The following is a 23,945-nucleotide window of genomic DNA, read 5'->3' on the forward strand; positions in this document are numbered from 1 at the left end:
CCAGAACTGTCAAAACAGGAGTGACAGTAACGTTGTGGGGCTTCTTTTAGTAGCTGGGCCTGTTGCCAGCTGGCCAGCAGCCCCTGAAGATGAGTTGTGAGGGATGAAGCCACATCAGACTCTCAGATCACACGGGAATGCTAAACTCCCACTGGATTTCCTTGGGACTTCCTGAGTGGGTGGAGCACTAGTAACTCATTTAAATGGAGAGTCAGCTAAAGGCCAATAAAGCTGTCTCTGTGAGGCTGTGAAGAGGCCCAGCATGGGAGAGAAGGGATACAGGGTGAAGTTAACTCCCTTTTCTCCCAGTTCTGAGGCCACAAAAACTTCTTCCAAAGGATGCCAAAGCTCCAAGGTCCAGTCTGGCGGCCCTGGCTTCTGACACAACTGAAAGGAATAATATTTCCAGGAAGGGGATTCTCCATGTGTGCACAGTGGAACTCCTGCACCTGCAAGGAGGCACAGCTGGAGCAGAGTAAAATTGTTTATGATTAGGTAGCCTCTGTTTACCTTGCTGTCACTTTCTTTCCTATGGGTCCATCGAACACACTCCTGTTTCATTTTCCTGTGTCTGCTTTGTGCTGCAAACTCCCTTTCTGAAATTCATTCCTTTTACTTTGAATCATGTTCCAAAAACAGGAGGGGAAATTCAGAAAAGAAGCACTGTGTGTTCTGTGCATATTTAACACAACTGTTTCACAAGGGAAACAGGTCTTTGTCCACGTGCTCTGAAAACTTTCCTTGAAACTGTATAAAGTTTCTTTCCCCTGTCCTGGGTTACACCAGTTTTTAACTGCATTTATTCTTTGCAGTGATCACACAGCAGATGTGTCTTGGTATTTAACAGGCAAAGCAACTCCAGAGTACAACTTTGTGGATGGGGGCATGGCTCCTTCACAATTCAGAGCTGTATGGCAGGCAGAAATTCAATAGGTGGAGCCATTTATTAGTCTAATTTTTGTCTTATTATTTCGAGAAGGTCAGGATGGCATACATGGTTCTCCCCTTTTGCCATCTTCACAGTAACCTTGTGAGGTTGGTTAGGGAAAGAGTGAGTGACTGGCCCAATGTTATCCAGGGAGCTTCATGGCTAAGAGGGGATTAGAACCCAGGACTCTCTGGTTTTACTGCTGGGAGAGAGAAAGGAGAGAGAGCCAGCAAGATGTTGTGGTTCATCTGACACCTCCAAGTGGAATTTCTGCTTGTCACAGAGCTGTTGGAGATAGAGGTGCTGGGTGGGAGGACATTTCAACTCTATGAAAGCAATGCATCTTAGAAGCATGGGAGTGTGGAAATCTTGATGTGCGATAGATTGTTGTGGAGTTCAGCCACATGAACTGGCCTCACGGTGGAGCGATGTCACAGTAGTTAAGTTTAGCTAACAACCTTGCAGAATTGTCATGGGGCTAACAAGAGATATATATTTTTTGCGCTCTCTAAAAAGCAAGATGGTATTATGAGTGATCCTAAGACTTGCCACTGCAGTCAGGATTAGCCCCATTGGTATTCCATTGAGAGCTATGGATATAGCTTAAGCTTTTTGGGTTTTGGATACTGATACAACCACGTTCTAGTTTCCAGCTTAAAATGAAGTGTATGTGTTTACGCATAACTGCAGTCTCTGAACTGTGAGCCTAGAACTCACTGGATTGGGTTTTCTGATTGTTGCCAGAGGTAAAAATTCTAGTGTGCACTGACAGCACATATCAGCTTTTGGCTAGCTACATAGCCAACTAATAGATTGTTCAGAAATTGTTGGGGAGGATACCGTATGGGCCCACTCTGCAGCTAGAAAGGATAAAAGTGAGAGATCTGCCAGTTAGTGGCCACTTATTCGAAATAAGCTAGCTTGATGCAGTTTTGCACAGGATTGCAAGATTCAGATTTTTTTCTTGGTGTGGAATTTGGGTTACCTTACTGAGAATGCTGACTTCTTTCAAATGCAAGAGATGCCTTGGTTGTGGACATGTTGACAAGGGGCTTCCTGAATTCTTAACGATTTTCTAACTTTCCAAGGTACTGGGTTGTTTAGGAAAATATATGTATCAGCAGGGTGACTTCTGTAGATGATATACTACTTGGGGCACGTTGTGTCTCTCATGTAATGGTGGCAGGACATTCAGTATCAGCACACAGACGTCCTGGGACACAGTGGCTGCGGGTGCAGTGAATGTTGCAAGAGGTCATTGTGATCCCCAAAATCAAGAAACCCTTTAGACTAGGAGCTATTTTATTTCTATAAAAGGGCAGAATTCTGCTTTTATATCCTACCTTCTGTAGTGGTTGTATTTGAGGCTGCATTATCAATGGTAAGCATGAGCCCCATGGTGCAGAGTGGTAGGCTGCAGTATTGCAGTCCAAGCTCTGCGCACAACCTGAGTTCGATCCTGGCAGAAGCTGGGTTCAGGTAGCCAGCTCAAGGCTGACTCAGTCTTCCATCCTTCCGAGGTCGGTAAAATGAGTACCCAGCTTGCTGGGGGGAAAGTGTAGAGGACTAGGGAAGGCAATGGCAAACCACCCCATTAAAAAAGTCTGCCATGAAAACGTGAAAGCAACATCATCCCAGAGTCGGAAACAACTGGTGCTTGCACAGGGAACTACCTTTCACCTTTATCAATGGTAAACTACACAAGCTTTTCCCTGTGTGGAAAACACTAGAGCCAGCGTGGTTAAACTGTCAGACTGGGATCTGGGAGAGCTGGGTTCAAATGCCCACTCTGTCGTGGAAGCTGACTGGGTGTGGTCTTGGGTCAGTGTGACCTGTTCTGCCTAAGGTTGCTCACAGTTTTTGGGTAAAATGGAGAAGGAAAGGACTGTAATTCACGTTCAGTCTTCATTGGGGAAGCAAGTGGGATATAAATGAAGTAAGTAAAAATAAATGAGAGCCAGTGTGGTGTAGCGGTTGTGTACAGATTCTAATCTGGGAGAACCGGGTTTGATTCCCCACTCCTCCACATGCACCTGCTGGAGTGACCTTGGGTCAGCCACGTGTTCTCAGCAGAGCTGTCCTCTCAAGAGCTCTCAGTCCCACCTTGCTCCCAGGGTGTCTGTTGTAGGAAGGAAGGAGGTTGTAAGCCATTTTGAGACTGAGTGAAGGGCAGCGTATAAACCCAGTCTACTCCTCCTTCCATAAAATAGTTTAAGCAATACATGAAGACTTGCCTACCTTGCATAATGAATGGAAGAAGGATTCCAAAATGAAAACCAAAACTTTCCATGCCATGCTAAATAACGTTTATTTGTATCTTATAAATATACAGGATCTTTAAAAAGTGGCACAAGCACAGTCTTGTGAAATGGATATTCCCATTCTTTTAAGTTTCAAACAGGGTCATAAATCGTATTGCATGAGAATAAGCAGACTTTGGTTCTTCTCACCTACGTGGGGAAGGCCGAAAGAGCGAAGGCACTAGACAATGGCTTGCAGGGGGCAGCAGGGCAGCTGGAGGCCGCACTGAACGGTGCATTCGGGGAAACTAGGGACACGGTAAAATTTCAAGAATTTCTTGAAGGCACTTTTCTCGAGCATCAGCACCTCTTCGGGCAGCTTGGAAAGGAATTTCTCGGTGGTGTGGAACCCGCTCTTCCCAGAATCCTCGAAGCTTGTCGCCTTTGAATAGCTTGGCTCCCACAGGCCGGCTGTTGGCACACTGAGGGAGCGTGTCTTTTTCTTGTTGTGTGCAGGCAAGTTCGAGAGGCTGGTGGCGTTCAGGCCATCTTCTACAAAAGTGTCTTCCAAAGGAGGCTCCTTGGGCGCTCGAGCATGCTCAGTGGGCAGCCACCCCGCCGAACTGAGAGAGGCCCTTCGTGGCTGTGCTGTTACCTGTCTTAGCAATGACATGCTGCATTCAGCTTTCTCTGGGAAAAAATGGGAAGCAATGCCAGTTGGTTTAGGGCTGGGGCTACTTATCACACCAGGGACTTCCTCTGAGACAACGGGTCTTGGAATGTGGCGCAGATCAAAGACTTGGACTGCAGCACATTGGATGAGAGTCCAGTCTCGCAGGATGTCTTTTTGGGTTGTGAACTGAGACGTCACAGTGAAGCGAATGATGAACTTGTCTCGAATCATCGCTGGGATGAGGAAGAGGCTGCCCGACTTGTTCAGATCCTTCAGGACCTTTTCCGTCATCCAGTTAGGGCCCTGTTTTAAAAAGGCAGGTATTTGTATGAATCCACATGCTGGCGTGTCTCAAAATATAGATAGCCCAGACAAGCCTGATCTCGTCAAAGCCAAGCAGGGCCAACCCTAGCAAGCACTTGGGAGATCTCCAAAGGAATAATGGAGTGGGGACCCAAAGACAGTCATATCAAGCCACTTCTCTGAAAAATGTCCAGGCCCCAAAAGGGGTTACTGAAGGTCACCATGACTTCCAGGCATGCACACAAATGCACACACACACACACAAACACAAATGTGGTAGCTAAAAAGGCAAATGTGATTTTGAGCTGTATCAACAGAAGTATAGTGTCCAGATCACGTGAAGTGATGGTATCGCTTTACTCTGCTCTGGTTAGACCTCACCTAGAATATTGTGTTCAGTTTTGGGCACCATAATTTAAGAAGGATACAGACCTGGAACATGTCCAGAGGAGGGCAACAAAGATGGTGTGGGGTCTGGAGACCAAGTCCTGTGAGGAAAGGCTGAAGCACCTGGGCATGTTTAGCCTAGAGAGTAGAAGACTGAAAGGTGATAGGATCACCATCTTCAAGTACTTGAAGGGCTATCATCTAGAGCAGTGATGGCGAACCTTTTAAAGACCGAGTGCCCAAACTGCAACCCAAAACCCACTTATTTATCGCAAAGTGCCAACACGGCAATTTAACCTGAATACTGAGGTTTTAGTTTAGAAAAAGGGAAGTGGGGAGAGCAGGAGAGGCGAAAATGGGTGGCGGGGAGAGTGGCAGAGGCAAAAAGGGGTGACGGGGAGAGCAGCAGAGGCGAAAAGAGGTGGCGGAGAGAGCAGGAGAGGCGAAAACGGGCGGTAGGGAAAGTGAGAAAGGCGAAAATGTGTGGCAGGGGAAGTGAAAACGGGTGGCATGGACAGCGGGAGAGGCAAAAACAGGCAACTGCGCGCATGCCCAGAGAGAGGCCTCTGAGTGCTGTCTCTGGCACGCGTGCCATAGGTTCGCCACCAGGGATCTAGAGGATGGCGTGGAGTTGTTTTCATGGCCTCAAAAGGCTGGACCAGAAATAATGGATTGAAATTAAATCAAAAAAGTTTTCTATGAAACTTTAGGAAGAACTTCCTGGCAGAGTGATTCCTCAGTGGAATGGGCTTCCTTGGGAGATAGTGGGCTCTCCTTTGGAGGTTTTTAAACAGAGGGTAGGTGGCCACCTGACAGCAATGCTGATTCTGTGAACTTAGAAACTGGTAACTAACTGTGATCAATTAATTATAAATACCACTGCAATCATATTCTGTGAACTTAGGCAGATCCTGAGAAGGAGGGCAGGAAGGGTTGCATCAGTGCTTAGTTCTCATGGCCCTTTCTTATACACCCAGGGAAATGCTGTTTGCCACTTTGAGATATAGCAGCAATTTTTCTCCATGTCAGTTTTGCCAGGGATCCTGAAGGGGTTTTTATTTTTTGGCCATATTCTGGGCATGGAGCAAGTGTCAATGGGGTTGTGGGAGAGAGGTATTTGTGAGTTTCCTGCATTGTGCAGGGAGTTGGACTAGATGACCCTGGAGGTCCCTTCCAAATCTATTATTCTACTTTTTTTTTTAAAGTAAAAGCCTTAAAACACAGCTGCAACCTTTCCCAGCAAGGCATGGATTTTTGCTAAACCTGACAACTTCCTTCATTGGCCTAGGGATCAGTGCCAACCCCTGTTAGTGGTAGATATGGGGAATTAACACAAGTTTGGGGGCCACAGAACTTTGCTCCCTCTTCTCCCCTGTCCCCCAAGCTGAGGGAACCAGCAAGTGCCAATTGTAATCTAAATTCACTGTTTGTTGACTGTTGTTCAGAAACACTTCAATGGCCTTTGCTTGAGTTAAAGCATCAGTGCTGCAAATTTGTATAAAAGTCTCCTTGGGTGAGGTATTTATCACTTGCCCCTAAAGTACCTAATCACTTGAATTTCATACAAGCTCCAAATTCTGCAGGAAATCAATACAGTAAAGTCAGCAGGTTATAGATGTCTGTGGGTCATTCCAATTTGAGACACCCAGCAAGGAGCTTGGCTGATACAAAAGCTAGAGGTTGGCAAAACTTATTATTTATTTGCTTATTTAATTCATACATCTCCCACCTTTCTCCTCATTGGGGTCTCATTCTTCTCTCCTCCATCTTATCCTCACAACAACCCTGTGAGGAAAGTTAAGCTGAGAGAGTATGACTGGTTCAAGGTCACCCAGCGAGTGTCCATGGCACAAGGGAGGACTTGAACCTGGATCTTCCTTAGATTAGTCCAACAGTCTTCACCACTACACTGCACTGGATGCTTCCCAGAGGAAAAAATGGTTTTGGCAACTACTGCTGGACCCACTGACGTCTTTGTTCCACAGGTGGACTCGGGAGCATGCTCTGGCTTTGCATGGGGCTCAGACACTTCATCAGTCTAATCCTAATGGCTGTTCCATTCTCTCAGATGGCTTAAATATCAATCTGAATTGCAAACCACATCTTCATAGTTTAGGTTCAGGTGGGTGTCAAGAGTCACTCCATCTTGTTCCTCTTGTCATGTGTATTCAATTGTATAATGCTAGGCTGTGCTTCAATGCTATGCTGCGCTTGCTATGCCTTTGATATAACTGTAACTTGTTGCTTATCTGGAGGGAGGATGGCATGTCTGGGAATTGGCTAGTTGCTAGGTAACCAAGGGCAAGAGCTGGAGGAGACGCGAACCATGAACTGATAGCAAGCACCTGCAGTGATGAGAGCTTTGGAAAAACTCCGCGCAAAACCTGCTTTTGCTTGAATTATAACGGTCAGGGCAAAGGTTTATAAGTTAGGGGAACTGACAGAGAGGTCAGTTCTGACAACACGTGTGTATGCCCATGAAGCTGGAATAAAGATCTTGAACTTCAACTGTCTTTTCCTTGACTCTGGGTCTGACACTGGGTAGCCATGTTGCTCTGAAGCAACAAAACAAAGTTTGAGTCCACTGGCACCTTTAAGACCAACAGAGTTTAATTCTGGGTATAAGCTTTTGTGTGCATGCATACCCAGAATTAAACTTTGTTGGTCTTATAGGTGCCACTGGATTCAAACTTTGTTCTTCATTTAAGGTTCACTTAAAGTTCAACCTCATGCTACTACAAAGCATGGCAAAGTCCATCTTCCCTGCAAACATTCATATATAGATCAACAACACCCCTGAAGGTCTCTTGCCCATAAAACTGTATAATAAAAGTTGTAAGGTAATTAATTAATTATTAAATAACTATTACTTAATGACCTCCAAAACAACCTATCATTGACAGCTTGCAAACCGAAGGCCATGGCTTCCTTTATTTTGTCAATCCGTCTCATCTTGGGTCTTCTTTTCTTCTTACTCTCTTCAACTTTTCTAGCATTGTTATCTTTTCACTAGAAAATCAACCACATTTTTTATCCTGCTATTCTCCAAGGAGCCCAGGGTGGGAGCATCATTCTCCCCTTCTCATTTTATCCTTGCACCAACACTGTGAGGTCAGTTAAGATGAGACTGCACCCCTGTCCGGAGATCATCTAGTGAAGTTCACGGTAGAGACGGGACACCTCAAAAAAGGTGTGGTGAGATCAGGCCTCGGATTCAGTGGGAGCTCACAGGAGTGCAGCTCCTGAAGCTTTCTGAGAGTTCCACCTTCACCTTCCCACCTTGTCCATTGAATAGTAGGTGCAGCTGCATAACAATCCATGGATGAGTTCCACCACCTATTTTTCAACAAAATGACCCCTGGGTGAGATAAATACACCTGTGGGCACATTGTCTCTTTGTGCGTACTGCTCCTTTTCAAAACCACATCAACCGCCACATCCTAGGAGAGGATGAAATGGAAGGTTCCTTCTTGCCCAAGAGCACACGAGTCCTAAAGCAGACTGTAATTTGTACATACACCCTGCATCTTCTATACTACATTCAGGATCAACTTTTGGCACTGGGACTAGAAGGTGCACCTTACACTGCTCCTGATTTGACCAAACATAATATCTTGCAGCGCAGAACTGATGTGCCAGTCCAAGGGAAGCCAGCATACCATGTCGCAGTTATGTTTGGAGGCTCCTTAGGCTAATGAAAGACTTCAGCCTTGGCTGAACAGAAACAAAACATGCAAGCCAGGACCGTTAGTTAGGTTTTGTTCCCTATGCCCATTATTCATGTCTGTTTGGTCTGTGGGTTAGCTGCAAACCTTAGTAGGAGAAAGGAAAACAAATTGAGCTTTACCTTTAAACGAAACACAACCAGTCCCAGGTGGCTCTTGGCAGGGATCTCAAACAGGGGGTCACTTCTGACCAGTGACTCAAAGTATTTGGCCATCTCTGTGCCCTGTGGGTTCCAAAAAGCATAAATGGTTATTTCCAAGAGTATATCTAAGATAATAGGCGGTTTTACCTTTTGCCATCTCATTGTCCAAAGCAATTTTCCCTGACAATCCTTGAAACATTATGTATTTTTAATAATACTTAGCAGGGCTGCAGAAATCCAGGTACCCCAGAGCTGTTGCCACCCCACAAACTTGGTGAGGTATCTGGACTGCTGTAGGGTCAGGAGTCAGTTTCTCCTCTCATGTAGCAACATGGACAAACTGTTGCTATTAGCATCAGCATTTTTAGGAAAAATCACCAGTCTAAACATTTATTATTTATACAGTTGCACCTTAATTGTGACTGTGTCATGGGTCATGGATGAGACTTACACCTCGCAATCATCGTTCACTTACATGTCTGACGTGGGCTTGGAGCTTTTTCACACCGAAGGAGCGAATCACAAACCAGAGTTTTAGGGAGCGAAACCTTCGGCTCAGGGGAATTTGCCAGTGCTGGAAATGAAGACACATTGCTGACATTCATGAAGCAAAAATGGGGAAAGGATAATACCTGCCACCTGCCACAAAAAATCCAGAATTGCATCCCACTCCTTTGACTGCGGGAGTTCAGTTTCCAAAATCATGTTAAGGCTAAGACATTCCCTAAAAATACGGAATAGGATTTTCCCTAGTCCCATATGTTGTGATTTCACTGGCAGCCCTTCTCATGGGTGGCGTGTGTGTGCAAATGAAGTCTGCACATGCCTAGAGGGATTTCCCACATCCCTGCTAATTTATTTCCCAGGGTTGTTACTGGAAGAGAGGCTCCAGGAGCTACACCCTTGCTTAAAACTAGCACACACACACATTGCACAAGCACACAAACCCCGCACACCGTTGCTTTTTCCCCTCTGACAAAGCACGTCTTCCAAAATGTGCAGATGCCCTTTCAGAGGGTTCTTCTTCGGCAATATTTCCAAAATGTTACACCAGGATACTCTAAAGCAGGGTTCCCCAAACTTTTTGAGACTGCAGGCACCTTTAGAATGTTGAAAGGAGTGCTGTTCCCAAAGGGTTGCTGCAGGAGGCTGACCCAGGGCAGTCCCTCCCTCCTCCCTTTGCAAAAAGAATTGCAGAAGGGGAATCAAAAGCCAGGAAGGAAAGCTTGACTCAGGAAAGCCTGGATGCTTACTAGCCATTGAGATCCTCCAGTTCCTACGGCTGCTGTTGCAGCTGTGGAAAAACCTTTCATTTGAAGAAGGGCAGCCAGTAAGAAGCCTTGCCAAAAAGTAGCCCTGCCACTTTCTGAAAACCTTGGTAGGGGAAGTGCTGGTGGGAACCGTAGTACTCCATGGACCCCACATCCAGGAACCCTGCTCTAGTGTGTTCCAAGAAGACTGCTATATGCTAGCACACCACAGAACACATGCTCTCCTTGGTCAATAGAATGGAAGTGACATCATCATGGGGGGGGAGGAGAAGGATACCCTATCACAGCCTGCCCTAAAGCACTTTGCATCTAGTTGTCCAAAGTAGGGTTGCCAAGTCCAGTTCAAGAAATATCTGGGGACTCTGGGGGTGGAGTCAGGAGACATTGGGGGTGGAGCCAGGAGCAAGGGAGCAAGTTCTGGCCATCATATTTAAAGGAACCACACAACTTTTAAATACCTTCCCTCTATCGGAAATAATGAAGAATGAGGCACCTTCTTTTAGGGCTCATAGAATTGGACCCTCTAGTCCAATCCTTTACAAACTTGGAAGGTATTTTGAGGAGAGGCACTGGATACTATGCTGCAAATATGGTGCCTCTAACAAAAACCAGGCACCCCCCCAGAGCCCCAGATACCAGCGGATCGATTCTCCATTATACCCTATGGGAATCAGTCTCCATAGGGAATAATGAAGTGCCCAGCAGACATTTCCTTCCCCCCACACACACTTTCTGATGACTCTGAAAGTCATCCAAAGGAAGGGCCTCCAAACCAGGGGATCCCCTGCCCCCACCTGGGGATTGGCAACCCTAGTCCAAAGTGTAAGGCAGTAAATCTTGCTATGATATGTGAAGCACCAGGGGTAATGAGCTTTTACCGGACCCAGGAAAAGGTCAGCCACAGATCTGCAGGTAACTCACCATGAAATCAGTAGCTGATCCCGAATTAGGATGTCTGAGGTAGATGGGATTAACACTGAAGGTTTGCTGGAGCTTGCATTTATCCTTGACCCTATGGGAATGGAAATGAACTCAATTCCATGGCCGTTGGAAGGGATTCCCCAGAACCAAAAGCTCATGTCCATAAGCCCACATGGGGGCTTGCTTTGTCAGCTCCCTCACCAGAAGGCGGTGCAGTCAAAATGAACCATCATCCATTTGGAAGGGTTGAAAGTAAAAGAGTCGGAATGCTCAACCCCATTCAGAAATGACCTGAATTCTGGGCACAGAAACGCCGTTCCTGCATACGCAGCATCTATGTGAAGCCAAAGGCTCTCTTTAGCACCTACAGGGGGGGAAAAGACCATGGTTTGTGAACATCAAATGGCTCAGGCCCAAACCTAAAACTTGCTCACAGCAGAACAACCATGCTACTGACATGGGTCTGCTGGTCCCACAGCCTCCATATGTTCTTGCCTTCCATTTCTGGGGTCCAACTCCAGGCTCATCAGTTAAGTTGTGTCAGGGCTATACCACTTTAGATGGCCAGCATGGTGCCAGAGCTCATTAGCACAACTCATTAGCACAACTGATTGCATATGCCACACACCTCTGACATCACCAGAAGGGGTACTAAATTATATCAGCTCAGCATCTACCTTAAAATGCTTCTTGAATTATAACTGTCATCACAAAACCTTACTCCCATCATACTTTTTAAATTGTTTTCTCCTATGTGGCCACAGTGGCACAATGAAGATTTCCATCTGTCTGCTTGATAGGGTTTGGTTACTTTCCCGTGTTTTTTTGTGGGGGAAAAATTAGAAATGTTGTTAAATCTTAGAGTTCAGCAAAATTCTCACAGGGGATCTGAACAATGGAGCACAGAAGCAAGTAAGGGGGGGGGGGGTGAGGTGGTAAGAAAGAAACACAATAACATTTAGAGGTTCTTGAGCTCCGCTCCTGTGAGCTCCTGCCTAAAACGAGGCCTGGACTCCTGTAAATGAGAGACAAGCACAAAAGGGAGTGGACTGGATTGGAATCCTTCCTGTGCTAGTCTTCAGCTGCAGGGAGGGTCTAACATGGGGCCCGGGGAGGGGGGAAGTATTCATGTTATCCTCCACCTGAAGGCTGAAGTGGTACACTCTCTCAGCATTCTACTGCTTTATTCTCTTGCTATGTTTAGATCAAGCTCCATCAGATGACATTTCTGGTTTTAACACTGAAATGAGCTAAAGGGCTGTTTCAAGAAGGCAGCACAATTACTTACATATTGGACCCAGCTCTTCAAGGTTATCAAAAGCACAAACACCTGTTGTACCCAGAGTTGCACAAACCTAAACAAAACCAGAGACTTGTCAAGAAAGGACGGCAGACCCTCCAAGTGTAAGAGTTGGACGTTTATTGGTTAATGGAAATGTCCAGTCATAGAAACATGGAAACCGACAATATTTTAAAAAAGAGAACTGAATGATAGCAACACTGCCCATAATGTCCCATTGTCATCTCTGGTCAGAGAGGTCTTTGTTTAAAATAGTTTTACGTGCTGCAAAAACTATTCGACCAAAGATGAAAGTTTGACAGGAAAAATAGAGGAGTAGAAAATAGAGGAGTAGAAAGAAACGCTTTCTTTCTTTTTTTTAAAGGAGGGGTATGTCTGTGATCATAATTCTGCAATCATGCTCTATGTGCATGATCCTTAAACACTAAATAATCCATTTCAAATCCCTTTTTTTTAATAAAACACAAATTTACATACTGCAAACTACACAATAAAAAAGCAGGTAGATAGATCTGAGTCCAGCAGCCCCTTAAGGTTTGGGGGGGGGGGGGGATGAGCTTTCAAGAGTCAAAGCTGCTTCCATCAGCTCTCCCATCAAAGGGAGTTTTAACTCCCCAGATCTTGTACCCAAAACTCTTGTTGGTCTAAAAGCTGCTACTGGGCTGAAATCTCGCTGTTCTATGCAGACCAACACAGCTTTCCTCTGAAACTAGACTTTAAAATTAAGATGTGTCTTAATTTGGCTAAACCAGGGCTTCTTAACAAGGGACATACAGCTCCCCCTCCCCAGGTGAACTACAAATCTTAAGGGGGGGAAGAGGAATGTTCAGGATTTCAGGTAGACGGGTGGCTCCCAATATGGGAGCCAGAGACCCCTGGGGAGGCACCAGAATCACTGCAAGAGGTCTGTGAATCCATCTATGCACTGAGCATTGTCAGTTTGATCTTTTTGTCATTATGTATTTTCTCAGCCAACAGATACAAAAAGTACAACTACTCTCCTGAGGAGGGTCCTCGTACTCGAAAAGGTTGGGAACCACTGAGATAGGCCCTTCTCCCTATTTGCAATGGCTTCTGACATCTAGCACATGAGAATTCTTTTCTAACTTCTTGTCCTATCCTGAGGATAAAATCTCCAATTTCTCCCTCAGGCCCTTCAGAACAAGGAGCACACAGCAAAAACTAAACAAACCTCACTACTAGGAATTGGTTGAAGGCTCTCAGAAACAAGGGCGTCATTGAATGTATGAGTGAGAAGCATGACTCATGTTCATATATCAAAAAATAAATAAAAATAAAAAGGTGCCTTGTCTAGAGGGAAGCCCTAATTTCCCTTCAGGGCCTGGAGAAGAATTTGATAATAGGTTACCTGTTATGAATTAAAGGTTAACACACGCAAACATAAAAACAATGGCCAGGCCGATGTCTACTGCACTTTTCATAATGGTTAAAAAGTGAAGCAGAAACTTTACAAAATGACAACTTAATAATCAGCGTTATGTCCAGACTAGACAAGGCGAGAGAGAGAGAGGTCACTACTCACAAAAACAGGCACCAAGCCATGGATTCTGTCCTCCTCAATGGCTTCTCTCAGGGTTTCACCTCTCAAGGAAAAATTCTCGTCAACTGGCAGAAACCTCACCTTCACGAGGGAGATCAACCCTGCTTTTTCCACTGAAGAATGGGCCTGAGAAGAGAAGCAGAACAAATTCCGGGCACTGAATAACTAGCTGGGCATCTGGCTGCAGGGCAATTATCATTCAAGACGCCTGTCCTCCTTCCAACCTTGCAAGTACATGCGTGAGAAAAAGCAAAATGTTGGAAAGATAGATTATCAGCAGGCACTGGAGGCTTCATGGCCAAATCTAGCCTCCAGAAGACTGCCTCCTGCTTCCTGCCAGCTAAGGAAGAAAACAAAAGGGAACAGAAGAAAACAAATATGTAATGGCAGGTTAAGCTGCCAACCTCCAGTTGGTAGCTGCAGAGCTCCTGGAATTACAACTGATCTCCAGACGACAGAGATCAGTTCCCCTGGAGAAAATGGCAGCTTCGGAAGGTGTACTCTATGGCATTATCCCCCACTGCACTCCCTCCCCTCCCCTCCCCAAACCCTACCTTTTCTAGCCCTCCCCCCCAAATCTCCAGATATTTCCTAAGTGGTGGGAGTTGGTAACCCTAATAGTAGGTGACTGACAGAAATGGAGTCTCCTTTCTCAAAGCAGTTCTCTGGCAGCAAAACTTTTAGTTACTGACCCAGGGTGCAGCTACAAATACCAACAAGGATAAAAAACATTTCCTAAGTGCTCAATGCACGTCACATCCATTACATCAACATCAGCAATCTTTGCATCAAGTCTGGAAAGCAGACCAGGTCTGTTTTCCATCATTAATGATTCCACATTCAATACCTTGGTCCAGGGCTAACCTGCCAGATCCCACGTGCTTTCCAGTTAAACATCTCCTTTTTATCCTGTTGCCACACTCTTGTGACATGGTTTTCATGTGCTGCACCCCATGTTCAGCCCCTGGCAGCAAGGACTCAGAGGCACATCCCATAATACCACAGCAACCTACCTGATCTGAGGCATAAGCAACAAGCCGGGAGTTTAGAGTCGATTCGTCCGCATCCGGCTCTAATATTTTCATTTCCAGAATTTTATTCTTTCTTGCAGCCAGCAGAGCAACCAAAGTTGATTCACTAACAGTGCTCTGTGAAGAAAGAACCAGTTATTAGCTGAAGAACAGATCAGAACACTCTCTTTTTACTCAAGAGAATTGTTGGCATCAGCAACGGAAGCTGTGATCTACAAACCTAACCACGATGTACACAATCCATTTTCTATGATACTTTTTTTTAAAAGTACGATTACATTTCTATCCAGCCTCTCCTCAGCTATGGAACAGCAGGAACAGAGAGGAACATAGACAGGAGTCCCAATAGATCTCCCATTCTGGTGCTGAACAGCCCTAGACCTGTTTAGTTGTAGCAAAGCGGGCTGGATCTTGTGGCCTCTAACAAGACTTTAAACACACACACAACAACCCTTTAAACACACTTAAACTTAAACACATACACATACAACAGCTCTCCAAGTGTCAGCCATTTACCTGTAGTATGCCTCCACCCCTGCTGTCTGGGTGATAGTGCAGGAACATATCCGGAAGGCCCAACATTTGAGCCAACCAATCCATCACGTTCATTTCCAGTTCCGTGCAGGCAGGACTGGATGCCTGAAGACAAGTAAGACACAGGGCATCAGTTAGACAAGCCTTTTGGCAGCCCAAATTCTCTCTCCTAAGGAGTCTGCCCACTTTTCAGAAAGTTCATTATTTCTTTATTTGCTTCATTTATACCCTGCCTTTCTCCCCACCAGTGGACCCTGAAGAGGCTTACATTGTTCACTTTCCCTTCATTTTATCCTCACAACAAAACCAGCAAGGTAGGTTGAGCTCAGAGTGTGTGGTTGGCCCAAGATCATCCAGTAAGCTTCCATGGCATGCGTGGGGATTCGAACATGTTACATGGATCTCTCACCACTATACCACAAAGAATAACAATGCCCCCCTGTCCAATCAGTGCTCTTGCTATCTGACATGTTTATATCATTTACTGCAGAAGGAAAAGCTGCCGGGGGTGGGTGGGGTCAGTTGTGGGATAAGAGAGAGCGAAAGATTGGATTTGACCAGTAAAAATGGCTGAAGAAACCTAAACAGCCTCTTTCTGTTCCTCCACTCAAATCTTGTATATTTAGATCTAGGAAGCTCAGGGTGGTGTTCATGGTTCACCCCTCCTCCATTTTATTATCACAACAGCCCTGCCAAGAAGGCTAGGATGAGGGAGAATGACCGGACCAAAGTTACCCAGCAAATTTCCATGGAAGAGTAGGGATCTACCCCTGGGTTTCTAGGATCTATTCCTAGCCTGACAGCCCAACCACACAATGGTGGCTTATTCAAGCTTTCAAATCCAAACTTGCTGGGACTGCATTTGGTAATTTTAAAAAATGGGGGCACATCATATTTTGTTTGGGCCTTGCACTCAGCTACACAGAATACACCACATGGGTAATCACATGGACATCAAGTACATCAAGAGTACACCGTTACCGTTGCTTCTTTTACTGATATTATCGTGTCCCAGATAGGGTTGCAAGCCTCTAGGTGGGGCCTAGAGATCTCCCACTTTTACAACTGATCCTCACCTGGCAGAGATCAGCTCCCTTGGAGAAAATGGCTGCTTGGAAGGGTGGACAATAGGGCATTGGACCATGCTGAGGTCCCTTCCCTTCCCAAACTCTGCCCTCTCCCGGATCCACCCCTCAAATCTCCAGGTATTTTCCAACACAGGCCTAGCTACCCGAGTCCTAGATGGTAGTACCCTTCATGTTCCCTTTCTTGACTATCCTTTTCTCAGGTCTAGCCACATCCACATCCAGTATAACTAGGCAAAAAGCCTTGTCCAATTCTTGGGAGTGGGGTGCCATGGACGGACACTTGTCCCCAAGTATTCATGCTTGCCAAAGGCAACTGCTAGCTCTCTTGCAGCAGTGCAATTTTGTACTTCTCTGGCTCAGTGAAAGGAAAGAAAAAGGCAGGTTGTGCTTGCTGGGCAGCCACTGAGCACTTGCCCCCCCCCCACCCCAGCATTTATAGAAACAAAAACGTCAAGCTGAGCTACAGTAGATGCTCTTTTGCGGCTGGCAGTAGCTGGAACTCCCATAGCAGCTGTATTGTGCAAAACACTGTACTTTCATGCCATCTAGTGTTCATTTGGCTCATTCCCTACAGAAATTGAATAATGTAACTAGGAAGGTCGCTATTACCAGCCGCAACTGTGCCAGTGCTCACTATGCTGATTCTGTATGCTCTTAAATTCTGCAAAGGTATGCAAAATGCCTCCTGAATTTCAAAGTATTTTTCTCTGTGTATGTGAATCCACACACTATAGTTTAGCAGTGGAATCTGCCACCTAGGAAGGTGGTGAGCTCCCCCTCACTGAGAAGTCTTCAGGTAGCAGCTGGACAAATACTGATCAAGGATGCTTCAGGTTTAGACTGATCCTGCATTGAGCAGGGGGTTGGACTAGATGGCCTGTATGGCCCCCACCAACTCTTATGATTCTATGATTCTGTGTCTGCTGACCAAGAATTCACACCATGCATCCAATGAAGTGAACTCCAGCCAGTGAAATCTTATACTTTCATAAATTTGTCATTCTTTAAAGCAGGACTTTTTTTCTGCCGGAGCCTACAGGAGCAGAGCTCCACCTGGGCTGGCCAGGGCTCCAGCTGGCCCAACCTGCCATGTGGCTAGGGTTGCCAAGTCCAATTTAAGAAATATCTGGGGACTTTGGGGGTGGAGCCAGGAGACTTTGGGGGTGGAGCCAGGAGACATTAGGGGTGGAGCCAAGATCAAGGCTGTGACAAGCATAATTGAACTCTGACGACCCTGAAGGGGGGGAGGGCCTCCAAACCGGGGGGATCCCCTGCCCCCACCTGGGGATTGGCAACCCTATTGCCCTCCCTTTCCTTCGGCTGCCCGCGGCACTTCCCACGAGCGAAAGGAAGAGATGCAGAGGACACACCGACAGCTCTTGCAGCTTGCAAGCCAGTGTCAGCCGAGAATCCCCGCTCCCCGTACACACCCAGTCCCCTAGAGGTATCAAAAGCGGGGTGCGGGGCTCAACAGCTTGGACCACTGCTCAGGTCGCCCCTCCATCCCCTCCCCTTGGCATGCACCCTCTGGGTCTCTTCGCTACCAGACAACGTGCCTTACCTTCCCCTGAGCAGCAGCTTCTGCGGTCACCGGGGCCGGGAAGCTTGCAGAGGGTGGAAAGGTGGGAAGTCACAACCAGTAGCCTCAGCCAATGGGACGCAGAGGTTGCCAGCATCACACCTCCCACCCTGGAAGACCAGAGCCCTCCTTCTGCAAAGTTTCGTTTCTCTGGGTCTCTCACAGGAAGGTGTGGCCAACAATGGAAGGTGGCGACGGCATTCTCACTGCATTTCCCAGGAATCCCAGGGCTGGGCGATGTACGGCGCAGCAAAAAGGAAGAGCCTCCATTACGAAGGCTGAGGCTTTCCGACCAGGAGACCATCCTGCCGCTCCTTGGCGCTGTTTCTCCCCCCCTCCCCCCGCTTCCATTTTTTTGGGGAGCAGGGGAAGAGGCTGGAAATCCTGGGGTCGCCCGCCAGGGCGGGAGGGTTGGGAAGCCTACATGTGGCAGCCATGTTCTACCAGGCCAGATAGTGTGGCCTAATATGCAAATGAGCTCCTTCTGGCTTTTTCTACAAAAAAAGCACTGCTTTACACTGCCAAGAGACTGTGACCGTTTTCGCACACAGCTTACCACGCGGTCACATTCCTGTTCCTCCGCAGCGTCCGTCAGATTTCCCACTATCTGCGCTGGAGTTACAGGAAGTGTCACGGCTTTCGCGTAGCAAATGTAAACTGCTAAAGCCCAGTTTATGTTTGCTACGCAAAAGCCATGGCACTTCCTGTAACTCCGGCGCAGGTAGTGGGAAATCCGACGGACGCTGCGGAGAGAACAGGAACATGACCGCGTGGTAAGCTGTGTGTGAAAACGGTATGTGTCTGTTTGTGCAGAAGTAAATTCCACCAAATTAAATGGGATTTAGTCCCAAGTAAATGTGCATAGGATTGCGGCTTCAGTCAAAACTAACTCTAAATGAGGAAGAGTCTGACAGGACTTCTAGAATTTTGTGGAGAACAGACATGAAGAGATATTCCAGTGCAAGTGTTTTTCAGTGTTATAAGAAAATCTATTCCATTATATTTCAGCAAAAAGTACAAGAATTAATTTAGTTGCTATTGTGTGCATGTGTGAATTAGGTATGAATGTTAATCACGACATTTTATCCCTTTTACAATTTTAAAATCCTGTAAGGATTTAGTTATGATAAATTTACATTAAAAATAAAACCTTGAAATTTATGCCATAATTTCACAAAGACACCTATACTGAAGTTTTAAATAATTTGCAAAACATACAGAAATACAATAAATGAATGATTTTAAAAGGCTAGTCAACTACAAAGATCTTTCATCAGCCAACAGCCTTCATTTTGGAACATGAATGGAAAACATCATAACAGCATCAAAATTGTTAAGCTGAGCCCCACAATTTACCCAAGTGAATCCCAGACAATTAATTGCGTCTGCCAGCATGTCTCCCAGCAAAGAAGGCCATGAGGTGAGAGCCGGGAAGTAGGCGTGCATGTGTGGACTCTGCCAATGGACAATCTGGGTTGGAAAAATCAGAAAAATATGAAATGGTAAGAATAGCTTTATCGGACTGTTAAAAAGCAAAAATCCAACCAAGAAAGGAAGGCGATCGGGATGCAAAGGTGAACAAGGCTTCAGAATTCTGATGCAGAAGAGAGGGATCTGTCCTGCAGGAACAAGAAAACCTACCCTGGCCAAAAGTCTATCTTGTATGCAACTCATATCAAGTACTGGAGACCCCCTCCTCCTTTGCTAACTGTACAGGAAAAGAGCCCTCTGATGTGCGCATCTCAGATCTGGTAATGGAAATGCAGTAAAGGAAATGTAGTTGAGTGCATACAGAAGATAAACTGCAAACACAGGCAAAAGAATTTATCTCAGTGAAACACATGGATTAGATATATTTCTTAAAGAGGAAGCAGCAATCATTTTCCATCAGAGCTGATTATCTTTTAGTTATGTCCAGTGGTTCCCAGTGGTTTAATCTCAGATCTTAATGGAGCAAAGCATGCCACACAAAAAGAAACATTTATCTGTCACGGTTATTTAAAAAACATCACACACTGCATGCAGCATAGAATTGCCCGTGGGTTTATCCCTTTCCATCTTCTCAGATAACGTATTTATTCTTTTTTGCATCTATTCTCATGGTCAGTGCAGCACAATTCTACAGAGGAGGAGAAGATGGAGATTGGATTTATACCCTGCCCTTCACTCAGAGAGCTCCACCTGGGCTGGCCAGGGCTAGGAGGGGTTTGCAATCCTCTTCCCTTCCCCTCCCCACATCAGACACCCTGTGTGTTATTGATTCTATGTATTTTAACTATGTTGTAAATCATCCAGAGCCTGGCCTGAGCTGGGATGGGTGGGGCAATTAATTAATTGATAATAATATAACTCTTTCCCCCTAATTGCAGTCCCTTCTATTCCCATGCAAGACAGTTGTAACATTAACTAGACCAGACAAGGAGCAGCTTCTGGTCCTATTGATTTCTCTCATAAAACAAATATTTTAAAGTTTTTTTGTGGACAACACACCCAGAGCAAGAAATGGTGTGAAGGCAGTGTGCTTCCAGAGTCAAATTTCAGAGCAATTTTTCTGCCTCTGGACTCCATGTCTGGAGATGTCCTGTTCGGAAACTAAAAAGCTAAGCCAAATGTGGATCTCATCCCTTACCCTTATCTTGAGCTGAGAATTCCCAGCAGCCCAACTCCCAGCCTCCCTGAAATGCCCACTTCCTAAATTTTTCAGGGCTTAGACTTACCCCAGGCATAATGATCTTCTCAATGTCTTGGAAGATGTTGTCCCAGCTTTCCGAATCCAAAGGAGCTCTGGGGGGCAGCTGGTCTCTCATGTATCCAGGCTTCACATCAGGGGATACCCGCCTCTCCCTCAGCGTGGTCAAGTACTGGCAAATGTAGTCCACCATTTCTTTCCCTGGAAGGAGAAGGGAAAGGATCAAACTCTGAACAAGAGATCTCCCTTTGGAGGCTGTCTCAGACTTGCATGGTCATCTCCTGCTGCATCAAAACAGATGACTTGTATGGACAAAGGAGGCATACCCATCCGCCCCCATTAATTTCTCTGGTCGTCTGCTCAAACTCAGTACTTCTCCAAGAAAGCTGTTCCTACGATAGCCTGAGAATCACCAAATGACTTACCTTTGAACAGGGCAGACTGATGTCTCTATGAATTACCCCATTACATTTCAAGTGTTACTTTCTTTGTACAAAAAAATAACAAAACCCAGTAGCGCCTTTAAGACTATTGCTTGTTATTTACAGAGCTTTGATATCCTACTTCACTGGATGCTGGCCGCTGCACTCCAGGGATGTTTTATGCAGGCTGGGGGTGGGCTGGGGACTGAGAGAGTGAGTTGCTTGCTTGAAGAGCTGAGGGCAGGGGTGAAACTTGATGGTGGGGGTGTCATCCTTTAAAGCTCAGGTTCTAAAATCCTCTTTATTAGCAAAAGCCAGGAGATGCCGCCAGTGCCGAAAGCAGGCAGGCATTACAAAAAGGTTTAATATGTTTATGGCAAACTATTTCAGCCGCGTGCCCCGCTGGATCTGACCGATGGGACCTGCAGAATAGCTTTGTATTGCTAAGTGCCTTTGGAGAGAGGAATAAAACCACTGCACCTGGTATTCAGAGAGAGATTCTCTTTGTACAGCTACCAAGGCAAATAGGAGTTCCACAAATCTGCCAGACCTTTTAAAACACCACTCAAGGTTCCACTGAGCTTAGAGTACTACCTGAGCTGGATGGGCACTGCCAAAACTCCCTTCAGCCACCTGTTTCCTCACCTCTCTGTCTGTAATCCTCTTGGTCCATGATGCCCGACTCTAAAAATCACTTCTTCCCAAGTTGGTGGAGAATGGACTGCAGACAGTGCTGTTCTTCTATGAGCTGGAACCCATCTACGCCTTCTGCCTTTTATGCCCTCTTTATCTGCCAACTAACGCCCCGCCTCTGCATCTTTTGGAAATTCTGCGGTCATCAGAAGTTTAGGAAATGGGCATCCAACTTCCTCCCTGCTTTGCATCTTCCATGTGGTGCTGCGTGCCTTTGATGTTGAGCATCATGCAGTAGCCGCCCTGGAGCCTCCATTAACCCTTTCTTTACAAGGGAAAGCGATAGTAAATGGTCAGAATCTGTCAAACTAAACCAAAACAAGGAGGACGGCATCAACAGCTGTGAGGAGTGGGGGGGAGATTTGTTTCTACACGTGCAGTGCACACTTAAGCTGCACTCAAGTTTGAATCTCAGTGCTTTTGAACTGGTCTATTCAACACTATTCAACAAGTTTGCTATAATACACTACAATAAAAATTCTCACAATAGTACTTGTGTGAGTTCAGTTTTCTGTTCTACAATTTTATCTTATTTATGCAAACAGACATCCATATTTTATAAGGCATAAAGACGCCACATATTACAATAATCTTCTTCACAATATGCTTTAAAAATCCAAGTTTACAAAATCCAAAGTCCTCATGGGTATTCTAGGTATTAGACCAGTTCCACAATATCTTCCTCAGTGGACTCTCGGGGATAAAGGCATCTTCAATTAAATGCCCACAATGAATAAATGCATCTCAGTTGTTTCATATAATTTATATTATTTTATTTTTAAGCAAGGCACCATCCAAGAAGAATTCTTCATAGGACAAAGCATTCAGTTACATTGTAGTATAGGCTTGCACTCAAGTTTGAATCTCGGTGCCTTTTAAACTGCTCTGTTCCACACAGGAGGAGCAAACACACAGTCAGGATTCTAGTTTGCGATAATGGGGTGGTTCGGACAGGGATGATTTGCTATTCTCCAGGCTCAGTTAAGGGGTTGTCGCTGATTTGTACATCTCACTCTATATCAAACTTAATGGTCTTGTACCCATCAGTGGAGTAATAAAATCAGGCTACCGTTGGGATTTCTGCACACCTCTGATTTCTCCAGGTTTGCAAACAAACAAAAAAATAGTTTGTTCGTTTTAAAAAGAGAGACAGACTCCCCAATATCTAAGAAGCTGAGGAATGCACTCATTACCTTCTGGAGAGCCAGTTTGGTGTAGTGGTTAAGTGCATGGACTCTTAAGTGCATGGACTCTTGTGTAGTGGTTAAGTGCATCTGGGAGAACCAGGTTTGATTCCCCATTCCTCCACTTGCAGTTGCTGGAATGGCCTTGGGTTAGCCATAGCTCTGTGAGTGCAGCTTCTGGGAGAACTCTTTCACCCCACCTACCTCACAGGGTGTCTGTTGCAGGGGAGGAAGATAAAGGAGATTGTAAACCACTTTGAGACTCTAATTCAGAGAGAAGGGCAGGGTATAAATCTATGGTCTTCTTCTTCTGACAACAACAGACCTGATTGATTTGGCTAGCTGACCTTCAGTCAGACAAAAATGGAGAGCCTGTAAGTACAAAATCTCCAGGAGGGGGAGGAATTAATGGGGGAAGTATGGAACCACGAGTACTCATTTTCTGGTCAAAACACCCACTCCGTACAGGACCTTACATGTTTTAAAGGACTCTAACATTTTTTAAACAGTGCAGGGGAGGAAGGGGATAGATTGTTTGTATAAAGTGCCATCAAGTCACAACTGACTGACTTATGGCAAGCCCAGCAAGGGCCCTTGGAGGCAAGTGAGAAGCAGAGGTGGTTTGCCACGGCCTTCCTCTAAAGAGCCTTCCTCAGTGGTTTCCCTTCCAAGTATTGACCCTGCTTATCTTCTCCCAGCAGGGGGTTTTCTATGTAAGTGAGAAGTAGAGGTGGTTTGCCATTGCCTTCCTCTGCAGAGTCTTCCTTGGTGGTCTCTCTGCTTAGCTTCTGAAATCTGACAGGATGGGGTCATACTACACCACCTTTTCTCCCGGAGGTTTATTAGGACAGGAGAAATACTTCTTCTGATTATAAGTGAGCACATGTGCACATAAGCAATACACCCACTAAGGACTCAGCAGGATTTATAGTCTCAGTCCACCCTCCAAAGCAGCCATTTCCTCCTGGAGGACTGATCTCTGTTGTCTGGAGATCAGCTGTAATTCCAGGAGGTTTCCAGGTAACCCCTGGCAGTTGGCAGCCAGCTTCTCCCTTCCCTGTGTTGCTTTTTGGCTTTTGCTGCCTCCAAGTCAGCTACCAGATCCACAGTGATCATCAAAACCACAAGGAGGAGAATCTTCCTTTCAGACTTTAGACTCCAGATCTACTCCCAACTGCCTTTTAAGTGGGCTTGTAGTTACAGCTGCAAGTAGATTGCTCTTTCCAGAATTCATGGTCTGACTTGCAGCTCCTGTAATATGTCTGGCTGGTGA

General features: G+C 45.7%; 1 protein-coding gene across 1 annotated transcript; it reads right to left on the reverse strand.

Annotated features, from left to right (window-relative positions):
• Window positions 1-3,217: 3,217 nt before the first annotated feature.
• Window positions 3,218-21,653, reverse strand: HDC (histidine decarboxylase). Its single transcript, XM_060260290.1, has 12 exons — window positions 21,441-21,653; window positions 20,402-20,574; window positions 19,041-19,154; window positions 15,000-15,122; window positions 14,466-14,600; window positions 13,435-13,578; window positions 11,880-11,946; window positions 10,793-10,955; window positions 10,592-10,682; window positions 8,875-8,973; window positions 8,379-8,480; window positions 3,218-4,144 (listed from the first exon to the last, which is right to left on the reverse strand). Exons 1-12 carry the CDS (start codon window positions 21,466-21,468, stop codon window positions 3,410-3,412), a joined length of 1,974 nt encoding a protein of 657 aa, XP_060116273.1. The 5' UTR covers window positions 21,469-21,653; the 3' UTR covers window positions 3,218-3,409.
• Window positions 21,654-23,945: the final 2,292 nt, after the last annotated feature.

Source organism: Heteronotia binoei, chromosome 19, assembly GCF_032191835.1.
Source record: "Heteronotia binoei isolate CCM8104 ecotype False Entrance Well chromosome 19, APGP_CSIRO_Hbin_v1, whole genome shotgun sequence".
NCBI classification, from domain to species: Eukaryota; Metazoa; Chordata; class Lepidosauria; order Squamata; family Gekkonidae; genus Heteronotia; species Heteronotia binoei.